This window comes from Fundulus heteroclitus, chromosome 23 (assembly GCF_011125445.2).
Source record: "Fundulus heteroclitus isolate FHET01 chromosome 23, MU-UCD_Fhet_4.1, whole genome shotgun sequence".
Taxonomy (NCBI): domain Eukaryota; kingdom Metazoa; phylum Chordata; class Actinopteri; order Cyprinodontiformes; family Fundulidae; genus Fundulus; species Fundulus heteroclitus.
The window spans coordinates 22,060,947-22,080,187 of NC_046383.1; the positions used below are offsets into that span (position 1 = coordinate 22,060,947).

At 38.2% G+C, this 19,241-nt stretch overlaps 1 protein-coding gene across 1 annotated transcript; it reads right to left on the reverse strand.

Moving 5' to 3' along the window:
* Positions 1–8,144: 8,144 nt before the first annotated feature.
* Positions 8,145–11,727, reverse strand: LOC118557437 (T-cell surface antigen CD2-like). The gene is made up of 6 exons (XM_036127455.1): positions 11,395–11,727; positions 10,185–10,505; positions 9,691–9,948; positions 9,514–9,621; positions 9,275–9,370; positions 8,145–9,177 (listed from the first exon to the last, which is right to left on the reverse strand). Exons 1-6 carry the CDS (start codon positions 11,441–11,443, stop codon positions 9,149–9,151), a joined length of 861 nt encoding a protein of 286 aa, XP_035983348.1. The 5' UTR covers positions 11,444–11,727; the 3' UTR covers positions 8,145–9,148.
* Between the last annotated feature and the right edge of the window lie 7,514 nt (positions 11,728–19,241).

The following is a 19,241-nucleotide window of genomic DNA, read 5'->3' on the forward strand; positions in this document are numbered from 1 at the left end:
AGGGCTAAACATCCTCATGCAACCCAGACTCAAAACAGTCCTGAAGGGCTCCTGCAGCTTTCTGTGACCATCTTCTATCATGGACATGTATTATCAGGAGAGAAAAACAAGATTGGGATCTGATCTGACAAAAGGAGGTTTTGCTCTGGAGATGTACAAGTCCTTGACATTTGCATAAAACAATTTTAGTTTTACGTTTGTTTTCTATGGCTGAGAACGTGGCAAACTGTTGAAAAGTTGCAAGCGTAGCAGATAATGAGACATGAATAAAATCACCAGATATTGCCACATTTAAATATAGGTTTTGTGTCTGTAGCTTAGCAACGACTGAGCTGATGACATCACATGCAGTGTTAGCAACAGCAGATGGAGGAACGTTAAAGCCCCAGTGTGTAAGATTTTCATACTGCCGCACCATCTACTGGTGCACTAAATGAATTACAACCAACCTTGCCGTGAAGCGCGTAATAACTACTACAGAAGCTGCGGAGTATCATAAATGTGACAATGTCAACATGTCCTTCATGTATCAGCTTTCTAAAGTCACTTGTGTGTGAGTCACGGTTTTTTGGACTAATTTCTACATGTGCAGTTGCATATTTGTGCTCTAAAAAAGCGACTATAAACACAAAAAGAGATCTTGCCATCAAGAGTTCATCCAACTGCTATGCCATAGATCTCACACTACCCATAATAATTCATAGAAGACATGGCTTGAATTTCTTCCTTCTCTCTAGTCCTTGCTCCTGCTATGCATCCTCGGCACCTCATTTTCAACTCATCTGTGATGTGGGGATGTAGAGTAGCTAAAATATTATTCAGGCTCTTCAAATATTAATCCACTGCTCCTACAGATATGCATCATAACAGATGTTCCAACATGAAAAGACACCATCAAAAGTCCTTCTGGCTGCACAGCATCCATCCAGCTTAGGTTCTAAAGGCCTGTTACCTCTGACCCACTTTGAGCATCTGCAGAGGCTCCATTTCCCCTGTTCCTCAAGGCTAATGCCTGTGTTTTCTGTTGTGTAACTGTTGTGTTGTCTGCAAGTTTTACCATTTGTTTCAATAATTTGTCATCAACTCAACATTCAACTCCAGGATGCTTGCCTGCACTTTGATTTGCATAAACATAACCTAGTAGATATAACATGTTATGCCACTTCTTTCTCTCCACTTACCCACTGGCAATTACAGAGCAATCAATACAAATGACTATACTGTTTAGATTGTATGTAGTCTCAAATGTCGCTGGTAAAATGATTGTTAGATCCACAGTTTATCTTTAAAATATGAGAAGTCATGTCAGAGGGGAGGTTATGCATTCACAAATAAGATTTGAGATAGCTGAAGATGCCACTGTTGTTTTAATTTGGTTTCTTAAGTATTCTTATTAACATTTTCATGAAGTATTTGTATAATGGTCATATTTGAATGAAAGTCACATTATAATCAAATATGCAATATAATATTTTATACAGTCAAATGAAAGAGAACTATTGGTGTCATTTGTTGTAATATTAACTGGATGAAAATTGTTCCACAATTAGGAGCAAAATACATTATCACATTTTTCCTCAACACAAACACAAAACAGGGCTTGCAGCTGCACAAACCTGCTGATGGGAGTTAAAAAAATGTAGTTTTCTGTCAGATTTTCATATATACACAAATGTTTATAACAGAATTTTATTGTTAAGGGAATCTGTCTTATATCACACTGTATAGAACGATCAAGTCCCACTGATTATTGTAAACACAGAGATCCACAGCGACATCTGGTGGGGCCTTGCCCCAAATGCAGGGCTGCCACTGGTTATCATTTCAAGAGCTTCCATGAGGTGTATAACTGAGTCAGGTTTGCAGGCTGCTGTGTTCCAGATGTCGCTGTGGATCTCTATGTTTACAATAATCAGTGGGACAGGATCGTTCTTTATAGTGTGATATAAGACAGATTCCCTTAACAATAAAATTATGTTATAAACATTTGTGTATATATGTAAATCTGATAGAAAACTCAAAGTTTCTAACTCTCATCAGCAGGTTTGTGCAGCTGCATGGCTTGTTTTGTGTTTGTCTTGAGAAAAAAACGTGATAAAGTGTTTTGCTCCTAATTTACTGGGCTGAGTGGAGCAAAAGTACTAGAGCGGGAGTTTTATATTTATGCTTTCATCCAGTCATTATTACAACAAATGACACCGATAGTTCTCTTTCATTTGCCTGTTTAAATATTATATTGCATATTTGATTATAATGTGACTTTTAATCAAATATGAACCTAATACAAATACTCCATGAAAATATTAACAAGAATACTTAAGAAAGCAGATTAAAACAACAGATGGATTTTCAGCTATCTCAAATCTTATTGGTGAATGGATAACCTCCCCTCTGACAGGACATCTCATAGTTTAAAGAGAAACTTCGGCTTGTGGATCTAACAATCATTTTACCAGAGACATTTGAGACTACATAAAATCTAAACAGTATAGTGATTTGCATTGATTGTTTTGAAATTGCTAATGGGTAGAGAGAAAGAAGTGGCAGAACATGTTATATGTATTAGGTTATTATTGATTTATTCTTATCCTGCACATCGCAGGCCATTTCTGGCAACAGCGGTGTTTGAAAACATAAAAACAAATACAGAACTTTAAGCCCAGCTTTACTGTGAGCGGAGCTCGCAGCAGCTGCTTATACAGCTGGGAGCCAGAAGCACCACGGTACCGTCGTGAGCTCCCCGCCGCACCACAACACAGGAATATGCAGCTGGGATCCAGTTCTTTACCGCAATCCTCACCTGAGAACTCGCTGACAGCATACCTTCAACACAGTTACGTTATGCAGCTGTCTGCCAGCTTTTCACCTCAATCACATAACAGGTCATGACAGCGTTGTGGTCACCAACCTCCGTATTAGTTTGTTTTTCTTTTAAATCCGTGTGTTGGAAAACCCAGACTTGAATTTCTCCACAGGAAACAGCCTTCAGTAAAGTCCCCATTAAACTTTTCTAAGATTCTCTCGTCTTTCGGGAGTGAGTGGAAACATCATGCATTTTTGAGCACCCTCGGCCATTTCAGCTCCCCTTTTTAGTAACCACGGTGAAGTTAGTTTGACGTTGAATATGGGATTACTTTCACTCCGCGGCATCTTCCTCCTGTTCGAACTGACACAGGGAGGAGAATCTGTGATATTAAAATGCTGCTGCCATCTTCCTTGGACTGAACTACATACTGTGGCAGCCAGTTTGTTTGCCCCAAAGACAGGTTTAATTAAGACAAAGTAATGTTCTCTTTTGTGTTTCTACACAAGGTAAGTTTTTTTTTGTCACACTCTCAACCACTTCACAGTGACAGAATGCCCTGGAACAATGTTGTGGGAAATACACAGAAACCAGCTCAGATCAGCTCGACGGAAGGATTGAAAGAAACATGCAGATTTATGGCACAGAAACTTCTTCCTTTTAAAAACTATGCAAGGTATACAACATTTAGAAACAAAGAGAACGGACTTGTGTTCTCGTCAAGTCCATTTTTGGCAATAACACAGGAAGTACAAACTTGGGGAGAACAGCAGCACGCAGAACGTATCTCTGTGTATTGGAACAGAAGTGTACTCGTGTTCTTGTGACATCAGCACACAAAGCTTGTCTGGACCTGCATTTCACCTAGGGCTGGATGATATAGAAAGAAAATGCATATTGATAAAATAGAAATCATATTGATCGATATTAGTGCTGTCAGTTAAACGTGTTATTAACGGCGTTAACGTAAACCCATTTTAACGGCGACAATTTTTTTGTCGCTGTTAATCGCGCGTCAAAACACACACACTGTTCCCTAATGTTTTTCCCCCCGCCGCGCTCTCCGGACTGTGTTTCTTTTACCCTCGGCGCTTTCCGTAGTTTCAAGAGTGCTAGAAAACTGTAGCAAAAAAGACCCGCGCTGCGCTCACTGTTGCCAACAGTGAGCGCAAAGTTTCTTTTACCCTCGGACACATGCGACTTTGGGCTTCTTTTTTCTAAAAGCGCTTCTAAATTTCATGAGTCACGGGTTGCGGGTTTTTTGGGCAGGTTTCTGAAAGTGAAATCGCTTATTTAGGCTCTAAAATAAGTGACGAAATAGGCGTTATTATGAGACCTGCCTGCACTACATTTGAGTGCATCCAGCTGAAATCTCCCTCCGCCATAGGAGCCGACGGTAGTAAAGGCAGACTGAGCAACTCTGCACGTATTTTCTGCAGTTTACGGTGCAATAACCGGTGATAACTGCTGAAAGTAGATTACATGGTGCAGATCACAATTTTAAGCAGAGATTGGTTCTGAAGATGAGCTCTTACACATTGATAGCTAATTTGTTGTCTCTGTATTTGTCAAACAAAGGATGAATCACGTTGCCAAACGAAGTACCTGGAGTTACTAAACAGTTGCTAAACAGTCTCATTCAGGGTATTAGGCTCCTGGCCCAGTTGCAAGCAAAGTGTAAGACTGGAATGACCTGGAAAGTTAAAACCTTTTTCCAGGCTTAAACTCTATGAATATGGATAGAAACAGCAAGCAAAAATATTCAAAGAAATTATTGTTGTTGGTGTGAAAGCTCAGAATTAGATGAGAGAGAGAGTGAAGAAATGAACAAAACTTATGACTTTATTGAAATGTACAATTTTTATTAATTTATATGCATAATACCATGTCTATCTTTGTTTAAGATGCAAAAAAAATATATCGGCATGAAAACAGGTATTTATTTACACATTTGTTTACACACTGTGTAAACATCAGGGCGTCATGGTTAGTCATTTAGCCATTATAGTCCAGAGTTTAACATTTGGCACCAGGATGTTTTCATTCCAATTCTGAAAAGTGCTTGAAAAATAAAAAAACAAAAATATTTTTTCTACAAGCATGTATTTTATTACTGTCATTTATTGCAAAATTGCATATTAAAATGCCCAAACAGGCTATTACACTTTCAGAAATAAAAGGATAAAATATGCGATTAATTTGCGATTAATCTCGAGTTAACTATCGACATTATGCAATTAATCGCGATTAAATTTTTTAATCGTTTGACAGCACTAATCAATATCGATAATTATCAACAAATTCAAAACATTGGAGCCTGTGTAAAGCTCACCCAGTCAATTGAACGGAGGCAGATGTTTGGCAGAGTTAAGTAGGTAAAGTTAAATAATTTACTTTTGATGTGTTTTTACTGTCTTGTTTTTAAGGTTTTACCAAGGTAAGCATACCATGAGCTTACAAGCTCTCGCCAGCATGCAGTCTTGAAACAAAGCTATGCTGATGTGTTTTGGGTTGTGTTTCACTGTTATGACCAACTTTATTTCCAAAGGGGTGTTGTACACCGATTAAAGATTAATGTTTGTGTTTTCTGGTCCGCTCCTTCATTGATGGGGCCATCCTAACACATTCCTATGCTTTGATCTAAACCCTTCAGGTCTGACTGGATGTTGATGGCTGTTCTACTGCTGGAAGATAAATATCCACCCCAGCCTCACATCCTTTATAGCCTCTGACAGAATTTGTTGAAGTATTGCGAGGCATTTAACACGATCTATCTTCCTCTGATCTCTGACCAGCTTCAGGGTTTTCTGTCAGCAGAATTTAGCCTGTAGACCAGCTGACTTTTGATTTCATCGGAGCAGACCACCTTCTATCCCATGTTCCCTGTGTCCCATACATCTATTCTTTCTAACTGCAAACAGTAATTTAATTCTCCTCAACAACGACCTTCTTCTTGCCACTTCTGTTAAGAGGTTAATGGAGTGCACAACTGATAAATGTGCTCTCTGCTTGTTTCTTCCACCTGAGCTGTGGATATCTGTAGCTCCTCCAGAGTTACAATTTATCCCTTGGCTACGTCTCTGATTAATGTTATATTAATATAACTGTTTTTGTGAATCGCCATGTCTTGGTGAGATTGCAGTTGTTTAACACTCTTCCCATTTATAAACCATATATTTAACAGAGCTCATGAGATGTTCAAAGCTTGGGATATTGTTTTATAACCTAACCGTGATTTAGATGTTCTCCCTGACATGTCTGCTGTGGTTCTTGGTCTTCATTATGCTGTTTTTTTATTTTATTTTTTATAAATGTTCTCCATCAAACCTCTAAGGCCTTCACAGAGCAGCTGAATTCATACTGAGATTAAATTAAAATAAGGGCCGTTTCTCAATTCACAAGAAAGCGAGTACGGACTTGCGTTCTCGTCAAGTCCGTTCTTGGCAAGAACACAGGAAGTACAAACTTGGGGAGAACAGCAGCACGGAGAACGTATCTCTGTGTATTGGAACAGAAGCGTACTCGTGTTCTCGTGACATCAGAACACACAGCTCGTCTGGACCTGCATTTCAGCTAGGGCTGGACGATATAGAAAAAAAAGCACATCGATAAAGCAGAAATCATATTGATCGATATCAATAATTATAAACAAATTCAAAACATATATGTTAAGAGCAGCCCTGGCTATTTTATGCTGTTGCTTAGCGACCTATTTTTAGATACAGAACTCACAAACACTGAATTCAAACTCAACCCTTTATTCAACCAACGTTTTACCAAAACTGCAATTATTTTAAAAATGAAAAAGAATACGTGCTTTCTTAATTCTTTGAAGGGGTGGAGCATTCCTGGATCTGCGTTTGTGATTGGTTGGGACAATGTAATATTAACTTTCATGATAGGCTAGAATGCAAAAAGAAGGAAAACTGTCCTATTAAACTTTTTATTGACCCTTTTTATCTATCATCAATATACGTCTATCGATCAATATATATCGTTATTGAATTATTGTCCTGCCCTAATTTCACCTCCTGTTATTAGTAGTCTTTAGATGATAATAAATTATTACTTACATTGATCATAAAATTAAATAATTGTATGAATAATGTTTTCATTGTTGAATGTGAGAGGTAATATTTTGTGTTAAATAAATTATAATTTAAGTTCTTTAGCCTTTTTTCAACTTACAAAACTACTTATATACTACGCACCATATTTTATTGAAAACATTTTTAAAACAATTCTTTTAATATCTAAGTCAAGCTGCGGCCATGGTGCATTCTGGGAAATCAGTCAGTGTGAAGAAGGTACAAATCTGCTCTGATGCAGGCTCGATAAAGAGGGCGGGGCAAGAACAACATCCGGGGATTTGGTTCGTTCTCGGTCTGGTGTTTTTGGCAATTGGAACAGTGCTGGGTCTGAGGCTGACGACGTGTCACGAGCTCACGAGAACACTCAAGTAGGCATTTTTGAGAAACGGCTAAGATCTTTTATAATTGTCTCATTTTGATTTAATTGGTCAACTATTGTTTTGAAATGTTCTGTATAATTTGTCATATAGTTGACATCGACATCAAACAGATAAACATTATTAACTCATCAGGCTACTTCTGAAGGCATTTGGTTGCACTGGATTTTATTTAGCGGTATCAGAAAAAGGGACTGAATACAAATGTATATGCCACAATTTTCCTCACAACAAACTTTAATCAAAACAAATAAATGAATAATTAATTACTTAGTCATAAGAACATTCATCTTTAAATAAATATTTTAACTTCAGGGATGATTTTAGGGGCAGAGAGGAGGATGTTTAGTCCTATTTAGAGTTTAGTGCTTGAACCTTAATATCCAGCACAGTTGATGCAAAGTCATCTAAAAATGTTAATTTCACAGAACAAGTGAGGAAGTGACTGTTTGTTTTTTGACAATTTTTTTCTGTTCATTAGTTGAAGGACTAATGCTATTTGTTATTTTCCGTGTCCAACATTACTCTGTCAACTGACGACTCTTGCAAAGACGCTATTCTGTTTCATACAGGTGTCCTGAGCAAATGTTGATTCTTCTCAGAGGCGTCTCATCTGAGTGGGTTGCATGTACTAAGAGCCTAACATTAATGGTGCTTCACTGTGGATCTCCTGTAACTTTCTGTTCTTAAAAATACACGTTAAAGTGGAAACCACACAGAGTCACATGATTAAATATAGAAAAAAAATAACCTGAGGGTGATGAAAGCAGCCAGACGTTTCCTCTTAATCTAAATGTGATACTAAATGCTCAGTTCTTCGTGTGTGTGTGTGTGTGTGTGTGTGTGTGTGTGTGTGTGTGTGTGTGTGTGTGTGTGTGTGTGCGCGTGGTGGTGGTGGTGGGGGGTGACAGAAATTATAGCTGGCTATGGAAGTTTAAGTTCAGTAGTTTAAAACAAATCAATAAGATATGATAGATTGCCGGGGTTTATGCTGGGCAGTGTAGTTTAAACCATTTAGTCTACACTGCAATTTATCATTGTCTTAAAGGCATTTATGGTATTTATGTCATGGAAGATAGTTTTACTCATTTTACACTGAGCTGAAGCTAATTTTATATACACATTAAATAAGGTTCCGTTTCAAATCAGGTAAAAATGAACAAATAAAGATTTAAATATCCTGACCATCTCCTCTATAAAAAATGTGCCCTTTGTATGGTTCCTTGCACAAGTGTTCACATCGCTTGAACTTTTTCACATTACTTAACTATTACAGATTGCATTATTTCAGCTTTATAGCATTAGGGGAAAGTATTTACTGAACTCATTAAACTGGTATACATGATATATAAATGTTACGTATTTTAACCCACTTAGCATCACATACTTCTATTTTAACAGTATTTCAGCATTTCAGTTACAGTGAACAATAAACATATATTTCAAATTAAATTCACAACTTGTAGCTCCCAACATGGACTCAATATTATCCAGAAGCAGACATGAATTTTATAAGTTCAACTGCAACAATAAATAAATATTTAAGAAGCAGAAACATAAGCTTTAATTGTAATAAGTTGCTTTTTAAAGGTTTTCAGTGCCACTGCTGTCCTTTATTCAACAGTATATCAGACAGTAGGAGGGGACACAGAGAGATGCAGTACATGGGCCTGACTGAGCGTTGAAGGCAGGACAGCTGCATTAGCCTCCATAAATGGGCTTACAACTCGCACCTATAACAGGAAATCACACTAAATGAAAGACTTTGGCAACCTTTCTATCACCTCTCCCTCTTTGATAACTTGGCCTTTCCGTACTCGACATCAGCATCCACACTTTGCTCCACTTTCCTCTCCTGCTTTTTCACAATCCTGAAATCAGGTCAGTTCCTGGTAATCTTCCTCCACTGTAGCAGAGCAAGAAGGACAGACAAAAGATAAACTTGCTGACTATAGAAGTTATTACTCTGAATTAACAATCAAGAAGAAAGCTGTATTTTTAACCTTTGACGTTTTTCTTTTTCTTGTGAGCACAGACGAATGTGATGCCGACTACTAAGACAATTACCAATGCTTCAAGTACACCAACAATTATAGGTCCTGTTTGAAAACATAAAAAAACCATTAAAAAAAACAGATCTTTAAGCTCAGCATTACTGTGAGGGATCTGTGAAGACAGGTGAAGATGGAAAAATGGATTGGTCATAATGAATCCTCTACAGCAGAGTTTAATATTTACTTACTAATGTACCCAGGGACTGTTGTTGGTTCAACACACAGGATGTTATTTTCTTTATGCACCCACTTAGATATTTGTATCCCATTGGAAGTGCAGTTAATGAATATACAACCTAGTACCAAACAAAACTATTAGTCATGTAAGGATTATAATGAATAATATTTATCTTATTCTCACTCACCATAGTCATATATCTTGATCTCTTTAAAGGAATCACTGACTTTATTCCTGACTGAGCAAACCAGACGGCCTGACATGTTTTGTGTCAGAAAGATGATGTTAGTCTCATTATTTCTAGAAAACAGCTCAGAGTCTGTCAGTGTGTGTCCATCCAGAGTCCAGTCGTAGTGAGGACTGTCCCCACCCTCAGACAGACAGGACACCTTTATATTTCCCTGGGACACACACTCAGAGACCAGCTGGACAGAGGACACAGGAGCTGTGAGAGAAACGCAGAAAAAAAAACACAAAAACATAATTCCAATATAAAAACTGAATGTGGTCAATTTTCAGTATTTTGTAGGAAGACTGAAAAATACAAAATATATATCAAAGTTTTATGTGACACCTTCAACAAATCTATGATATATAGTATTAAATCTTTCTGAATTCAGTTATTTGTATAAATAGAGAAACAAAAAAGTAGAACATGTATGAAGATAAATATTGGGTTACCTTGAACAAACAGCTCCAGAGTTTTCTGAGCTGATAATCTTCCATTTTTATCATAGATTTCAAGTTCATATTCACCGCTGTCATTCCTTCTCAGGTTATTGATCCTAACTGTTCCATTACTGGGAAAAAAGAGAAATCTGCTCTCCTTTGTGCTAGAGATAATGTTGTTGACTCTCCACATGAATAGTGGATAGCTGTTCTTTTTCCACTGGAATCTGGGTACTTCTGAGAAGTTGTCCATCAGCAGAAGGTCCACAGCTCCTCCTAAAGCTCCATAACACTGAGCTCCATCCTGTCTGCCATCACAGTATGGCTCCACAGCTTAAATAAATAATAATGATGAAAATAAGAATCAAACACAAATAAATATCATACTTAATGTTTTATAAAATAGTTTCTTTTGCACGTCCAAAATGTGGTGTTGTGTATTTGTCACACCTCCTAATGATTTTAAGCCTTTAGTGTCAAACAGCTCAGCCTGAAACACAGCTATGAGGAGGAAAACGTCTAGAAACTTAAATCACCACAACTTTCACTTCACAAAGAGGCCAAACCAAGATAACATTTCAATGCAATGGCTTTAAATCGCAAATGTTTGTTAGATAATTAATGACTACATAAATGTATTCAGTTACTTCAGATTCAGGGATATGTTTCAGTGCCCCAGATCCAACACTATTTTAATAAAATGAACAATTGAAACAAACTGATTTTGTTTCCGAATCCGAAAAACAAAATGTTTCTAAATTCAAAGGAACTGATCAATTAATGAACTAAATAAACAACTAAGCTCCCATCTGAGCACTTGATCGTTAATCAAACAAATATTTAAAGTAGTGTTTAATTGATTTGTCTTTTAAGTTAAATGTTTTACTTAGTTTATAAGAAATTAAAGATGATGTACAAATGTTTAATTCTTAGTTGTAAAGTAAGCATAACAGTTTTTACAATTTGCTATAGACACTTGTTAAAAATAAATAAGCTAATTATCTTGAGCTGAACAACTATAACACATTTCAATCATATTAAACATGTTTCTAATATTTCTTTTTTTTATTTTGGACATATTTTTTTTCCTGAAAGGAAGCTAATTTAGTTCATGGACAACACTGTCAATGTTTATGATCAAATCCCACAAAATATAATTATTTTAGAACAATTTATTCATGTATGAAGGAATAAATATGGTGAAAAAAGTTAAAAACCTCACCCTGAGAGACCCGGAACCACATCAGTAAGACTCCAACGACGGCCTTCATCCCTGCTCACTGGTTCACTCTGCTGCTGTCAGGTTTTTGAGTCATTTATCCAGAACGTAACGTTTGTATTTTGCCCAAAAAACTGCAGTTTGTCCTGTTAGTGATCAGAGGAGAACTTGTGAAAACCTTGATCACATAAAACAACTGTAGTGTTGATGTTTTCAACCTCACTGGGAGGAGGAAAGGAAGTGGTATGAGTCTTACTTCCCCTTTAACCAACAGCAAGAGTCGTAGCTTGTGTGTTGGACTGAGAGGAAGAGATGGGAAACATTCTTCAAACGGGTTTTTAGATAAAAGGTTAAAACATGTTTTTTATGATAAAATAAAGCTGATCTCAGTCATTTCTAATCTATAAACATTTGATAACAGGTTTCTTTAACAAAAATAATATTGAATTTACACACAACCAAAATTAGAGAAAAACTGTTTTGTATAAACAATAATGTATTAACAATTATGCATTGAAAGTAGACATCTAATAGAGATTGTCATACCTGAATTTTTGTTTTGAAAATACGCTGCACAAATTTGTGATCAGTAGGGGGATAGCTCTTCCTCATGGTGATAAGAAGAGGGAAACATTCCTGAATTGATTGAAATTAAATCCCACTGAATACTGACAAATTTAATCAGGAAAGTACAGCAAATACATAAAGTTACCGCTGCTTTTTTTCCTGTTTGTTTCTGCTGCTATACATGTTCATATGCAGTAACAGCATGTGTCAACATTAAAAAGCAGGCTTGTTGAAGGTATAGTGAATATAAACCATAGTCCACATCCTGAATGAAAAAAGAAGATATTAACCATCTTTGGTTTTTTTGGTTCTCAAATATCATTAATTCTACTTTAAAACTTGTTTTGTATCCATAAAATCAAACCGGATCAAAGAGCAACAATTCACCTTTCAATCTAGAAAGCAGAGCTCTTTGGATGTTCTACTTTGATGAAGACTATGGAGCTTTCAGTTGTTTTCGCTTTTTCTGCTAAAAGAAATCAAGGGAATTGTCAGATACAGAACATGTAGGGTGTCCTAAAAGAGCGTTGTGGACAAGAAATGATGTCGCAATTTGTTAAATCTGGAGTTTTGTGAGGAAAAGTGGGAAAATATTACCAATAGTTGATGATGTGTTCAGGGTGATGTGCAGTGTACGTTTCTTTCCACACTTTCCTCTGAGGCCTTCACAGAGCTGGGTTTCTACTGAGATTAAATCACCCCAGGCTGATTCTGTTTTTGTTTTTTTTTTGGAGATTTTTTGCAGGTCTAGTGGCTCACTTTTAGCGCAGTAGACTGACAGGAAGGGGGGTGGAAGAGGGGGAGAGAGATGTGGCAAAGGACCGCGGGTCAGAGTCGAACCCTGGTCGACCGTGTCGAGGACTTACGCCTCCGTATTTGGGTCGTGCTACCTGCAGCACCCTTTTCATTAGAGCCACATTCACCCAATGGTACTCACAAACACGCACGCATGCATTCAGCGGTATGCAGATATGCAATTTGGGGCTAGGTGCCTTGCTACTGCCAAATTGACTTGTGGCAGGAGAAGGCTGGAATCTATCTAACCAACAGATTTCAGATTCCAAGATGACTACTTATCCTGCTAAGCTAAAGTGAGAAACTGCTTGTATCAAATAATAGAGAACGAGAGCACTCGGGATGACACATGGAAAGAAAATGTGAGGTAGAGGTGGTAGTTACTGGTCCAGAATGAGCGTTTTCTCTTCCTTAGGTCCACAGTTCCAAGGGCTGATTCAAGAAGGGAGATAAAGTTGGGTCTGACCTCTTTCTTCCTAATTGTGGTAGTTTTAGACTAGGGGTATTGTGGTCAGAGTTTCACCTGGATTTTCTAGTAGAGAAGAGGTTTTATTCAGGTTTTTGTTTTTTGTTTGTTAAAAAAAAATGAAAGCAGATGAATGAAAGTTTCCCTCAGTGAAGCTCATGATCTGGTGATGAAGCTGTTACCAGACTGGTCTTGAAAAGCAGATGGTTGATTTGTTATGGATACCAGCTACACCCAGAGGGACAAGGGAACAGAATGCCATCAGCTCCCCCTGCAGGACTACTATATTTTTATTCTCTGTATTATTTAATTAGGTTCTTTGTCTCGTTACTAATGTTTTAATGCTTTTGTTATGTCAAAAACACTTGAGGATTTATGTTTGTGAAAGGTATAAAAATAAAATGTGCTTATCTACTAACAAGAGGCAAATGGCTGAGGATATTAAAATGCTTCTGCCAACTTCCTTTGACTGAAAAACGCGATGTATCATCTTAGGGATGTTTTGGACTTTTTAGCATTCTTTATATTTAGTACTTATGTGGCAGCCATTTTGTTTCTCCCTGTGGGCGTCGTGAGGTTTAGCTAAGACAGCAAGTAGTTACCTCCTTTATGTCTGCTCACATGGTTAGTTTGTTTGTCACACTCTGAACCGCTTCACAGAGACAGGACGCCTTCATATCCCTGAGACAAACTCCCAGAGACCAGCTGGAGAGAAAACACAGCAGTTTAAAGAGAAATGCAGATTATTTACTTCACAGAAGACCTGATTATATCTACCTTTTCTTTTATCAAAACCTTAGAAGGACCACAATAGGTGTAAATATAAAATAATATTCTGTTCATTCTAGGTTTGAAGTGATCATTTATTCATTTTATAAGGAAGACATTAATGAACTTAAACAGAAAAGTCCAGTCCTGATTACTGTTGTCTTTCTACTTGAATTGAGGACCCAAACATTTCATGCTAATAAAGTCAAAAAGACAGCTTGATAACATTTTCCTATTTACTTATGATTTTTGCATGCTATATCATAGTGCAGGAGACATGTCTCCCCTACTTTCCGAATCTCTGCCCTTTGTCTCCCCCACGACTTTTTCAGGCTCCGACTGTTTAATCTGTTATTTACATAGATTTTTTCCTGAGACGCCTATAAACGCACCATAAGCGAACTCCGCCGTGGATCACAGACGGTAGACGTGCAGCAGCTGAGCAGTTTGTGTGTGTGTGTGTGTGTGTGTGTGTGTGTGTGTGTGTGTGTGTGTGTGTGTGTGTGTGTGTGTGTGTGTGACAACGAAACCAACCAGAGCCAGCTAAAGGCACACAGCTTTAAACTTATTTTCACAAATAAACCGTATAAATTGAGTAATGCAGTTGCATGCATGATGCAGATAACAGATAAATGATGATTTGGTAATACATGCAATAAAATCATGTTAGGCTAGTTGAAAGGAATACAATAGTTACCTCTGTGCAAGTTGGTTCATGGTGAGAATAAACACAGCCTTCTTTAATTTCTGTGTAGAACTCAAGTTCACTATGGCTTACCACATATCTAAAATAAATCTTTATTGCCACAATTGCTCTCCCAGACTGCTATTAATCAGAGTCAGGGAGAGCAGAAGCACTGGATGATGATGCCAGGTCTTCACAGGTATGAAGAGGCTTCAACTTACTGGGTAAAATATGTCTGTCTGCAAGGAGAAACCAAGAAATTATCAGGTGAGGGTTTTCACAGATATTTTAGAATAACTTATTGACATTCTAAAATATTTTTTAATCTATATTAGGTAGCCCAGGGAGAAGGCCATGAGTCAGGGCAGAGACCAGGTTGCTCACTCCATGGCACACGGGGAGCAATCTGGGGCTAAGGGTCTTGCTCAGGAACCTATGGTGGCAGTCTGCAGGGATCAAACCAGGTTATTGCAGCCTTCTTAGAATCACTGTTCTAGCCACTATGTCACAACTTCCTCAAATCTTGGTTGTTGAAGACAAAATGTGGCTCCTGCAGAAAAGGCACTATTCTCATTGAGAGCAAAAGGGTCGGTTTTTGAGCATCTCTAGGGTCTATCTGTGCACAGGTCTGTTTGCATCACTGCTGCATTCTTGTAAATAGTCTGTTGGTGTTTTTTGCATAAATATACTAACATGTTTTGCACAAAATCACCCTCAGTTGCATGGTTATATCATTCCACATAAATGATAAAGAAGCTTGAGGAAAACAAAGTCAATGTTTAGAAGTAGCCCCCACAAAGATCTGGTCTCAGTCCAGATTGATCACCTGATAATTTCTTGCTGTGTTCACAGACACACCTTTTCAGCTCTGCCATCATCAATTTGGACTGAGACCAGATCTTTGTGGGGGCTACTTCTAAACATCTGGTGGGGCCTTGCCCCAAACGCAGGGATGGCACTGGTTATCATTTCATGAGCTTCCATGAGGTGTATAACTGAGTCAGGTTTGCAGGCTGCTGTGTTCACAGACACACCTTTTCAGCTCTGCCATCATCAATTTGGACTGAGACCAGATCTTTGTGGGGGCTACTTCTAAACATTGACTTTGTTTTCCTCAAGCTTCTTTATCATTTATGTGGAATGAAATAACCATGCAACTGAGGGTGATTTTGTGCAAAACATGTTAATATATTTATGCATAAAAACACCAACAGACTATTTACATGATGCAGCAGTGATGCAAACAGACCTGTGCACAGATAGACCCTAGTGATGCTCAAGAACCAGCCCTTTTGCTCTGAATGAGAATAGTGTGTTTTCTGCAGGAGCCACATTTTTTATTCAACAACCAAGATTTGAGGAAGTTGTGACATAGTGGCTAGAACAGTGATTCTAAGAAGGCTGCAAGAACCTGGTTTGATCCCCGCAGACTGCCACCATAGGTTCCTGAGCAAGACCCTTAGCCCCAGATTGCTCCCCTTGTGCCACGGAGTGAGCAACCTGGTCTCTGCCCTGACTCATGGCCTTCTCCCTGGGCTACCTAATATAGATTAAAAAATATTTTAGAATGTCAATAAGTTATTCTAAAATATCTGTGAAAACCCTCACCTGATAATTTCTTGGTTTCTCCTTGCAGATAGACATATTTTACCCAGTAAGTTGAAGCCTCTTCATACCTGTGAAGACCTGGCATCATCATCCAGTGCTTCTGCTCTCCCTGACTCTGATTAGTAGCAGTCTGGGAGAGCAATTGTGGCAATAAAGATTTATTTTAGATATGTGGTAAGCCATAGTGAACTTGAGTTCTACACAGAAATTAAAGAAGGCTGTGTTTATTCTCACCATGAACCAACTTGCACAGAGGTAACTATTGTATTCCTTTCAACTAGCCTAACATGATTTTATTGCATGTATTACCAAATCATCATTTATCTGTTATCTGCATCATGCATGCAACTGCATTACTCAATTTATACGGTTTATTTGTGAAAATAAGTTTAAAGCTGTGTGCCTTTAGCTGGCTCTGGTTGGTTTCGTTGTCACACACACACACACACACACACACACACACACACACACACACACACACACACACACACACACAAACTGCTCAGCTGCTGCACGTCTACCGTCTGTGATCCACGGCGGAGTTCGCTTATGGTGCGTTTATAGGCGTCTCAGGAAAAAATCTATGTAAATAACAGATTAAACAGTCGGAGCCTGAAAAAGTCGTGGGGGAGACAAAGGGCAGAGATTCGGAAAGTAGGGGAGACATGTCCCACCTGTAACCCCCCCCCCCCCCCCCACACACACACACACACACAAATAAATAAATACATAAATAGATAATTATGCTATGTCTTTAAATGCTCAGACCTCCATTGGCTAACATGGCCACCACGTGGGCCATTGACAATTTAATTTGAAGCCTCCTGCACTATGATATAGCATGCAAAAATCATAAGTAAATAGGAAAATGTTATCAAGCTGTCTTTTTGACTTTATTAGCATGAAATGTTTGGGTCCTCAATTCAAGTAGAAAGACAACAGTAATCAGGACTGGACTTTTCTGTTTAAGTTCATTAATGTCTTCCTTATAAAATGAATAAATGATCACTTCAAACCTAGAATGAACAGAATATTATTTTATATTTACACCTATTGTGGTCCTTCTAAGGTTTTGATAAAAAAAAGGTAGATATAATCAGGTCTTCTGTGAAGTAAATAATCTGCATTTCTCTTTAAGCTGCTGTGTTTTCTCTCCAGCTGGTCTCTGGGAGTTTGTCTCAGGGACATGAAGGCGTCCTGTCTCTGTGAAGCGGTTCAGAGTGTGACAAACAAACTAACCATGTGAGCAGACATAAAGGAGGTAACTACTTGCTGTCTTAGCTAAACCTCACGACGCCCACAGGGAGAAACAAAATGGCTGCCACATAAGTACTAAATATAAAGAATGCTAAAAAGTCCAAAACATCCCTAAGATGATACATCGCGTTTTTCAGTCAAAGGAAGTTGGCAGAAGCATTTTAATATCCTCAGCCATTTGCCTCTTGTTAGTAGATAAGCACATTTTATTTTTATACCTTTCACAAACATAAATCCTCAAGTGTTTTTGACATAACAAAAGCATTAAAACATTAGTAACGAGACAAATAACCTAATTAAGTAATACAGAGAATAAAAATCAAGTAGTCCTGCAGGGGGAGCTGATGGCATTCTGTTCCCTCGTCCCTCTGGGTGTAGCTGGTATCCATAACAAATCAATCATCTGCTTTTCAAGACCAGTCTGGTAACAGCTTCATCACCAGATCATGAGCTTCACTGAGGGAAACTTTCATTCATCTGCTTTCATTTTTTTTTTAACAAACAAAAAACAAAAACCTGAATAGACCCTAGAGATGCTCAAAAACCGACCCTTTTGCTCTCAATGAGAATAGTGCCTTTTCTGCAGGAGCCACATTTTGTCTTCAACAACCAAGATTTGAGGAAGTTGTGACATAGTGGCTAGAACAGTGATTCTAAGAAGGCTGCAATAACCTGGTTTGATCCCCGCAGACTGCCACCATAGGTTCCTGAGCAAGACCCTTAGCCCCAGATTGCTCCCCGTGTGCCATGGAGTGAGCAACCTGGTCTCTGCCCTGACTCATGGCCTTCTCCCTGGGCTACCTAATATAGATTAAAAAATATTTTAGAATGTCATTAAGTTATTCTAAAATATCTGTGAAAACCCTCACCTGATAATTTCTTGGTTTCTCCTTGCAGACAGACATATTTTACCCAGTAAGTTAAAGCCTCTCCTTACCTGTGAAGACCTGGCACCATCATCCAGTGCTTCTGCTCTCCCTGACTCTGATTAATAGCAGTCTGGGAGAGCAATTGTGGCAATAAAGATTTATTTTAAATATGTAGTAAGCCATAGTGAACTTGAGTTCTACACAGAAATTAAAGAGGGCTGTGTTTATTCTCACCATGAACCAACTTGCACAGAGGTAACTATTGTTTTCTTTTCAACTAGCCTAACATGATATTGTGGCATGTATTACCAAAACCTCATTTATCTGTTATCTGCATCATGCATGCAACAGCATTACTCAATTGATACGGTTTATTTGGGAAAATAAGTTTAAAGCTTTGTGCCTTTAGCTGGATCACACACACACACACACACACACTGCTCAGCTACTGCACGTCTGTGATCCACGCTGGAGTTTGCTTATAGTGCGTTTAAAGGTGGCTCGGGGGAAAAAAAATAAAAATAACGGATCAAACGGTCGGAGCACCTGAAAAAGTCGTGGGGGAGACAAAGGGCAGAGATTTGTAAAGTAGGGAAGACATGTCCCACCTGTACCCCTCTCCTTCCAAATAATAAAAAAAAAAAATAATTATGCTATGTCTTTTAATGCTCAGACCTCCGTTGGCCAACATGGCACCCATATGGGCCTTTAACAGTTTCACTCCTGCTCTATGATATAGCATGCACAAAATCATAAGTAAACAGGAAAAAGTTATCAAGCATTAGTAAGAAGACAAAAAAACTACAGAGAATAAAAATCAAATAGTCCTGCAGGG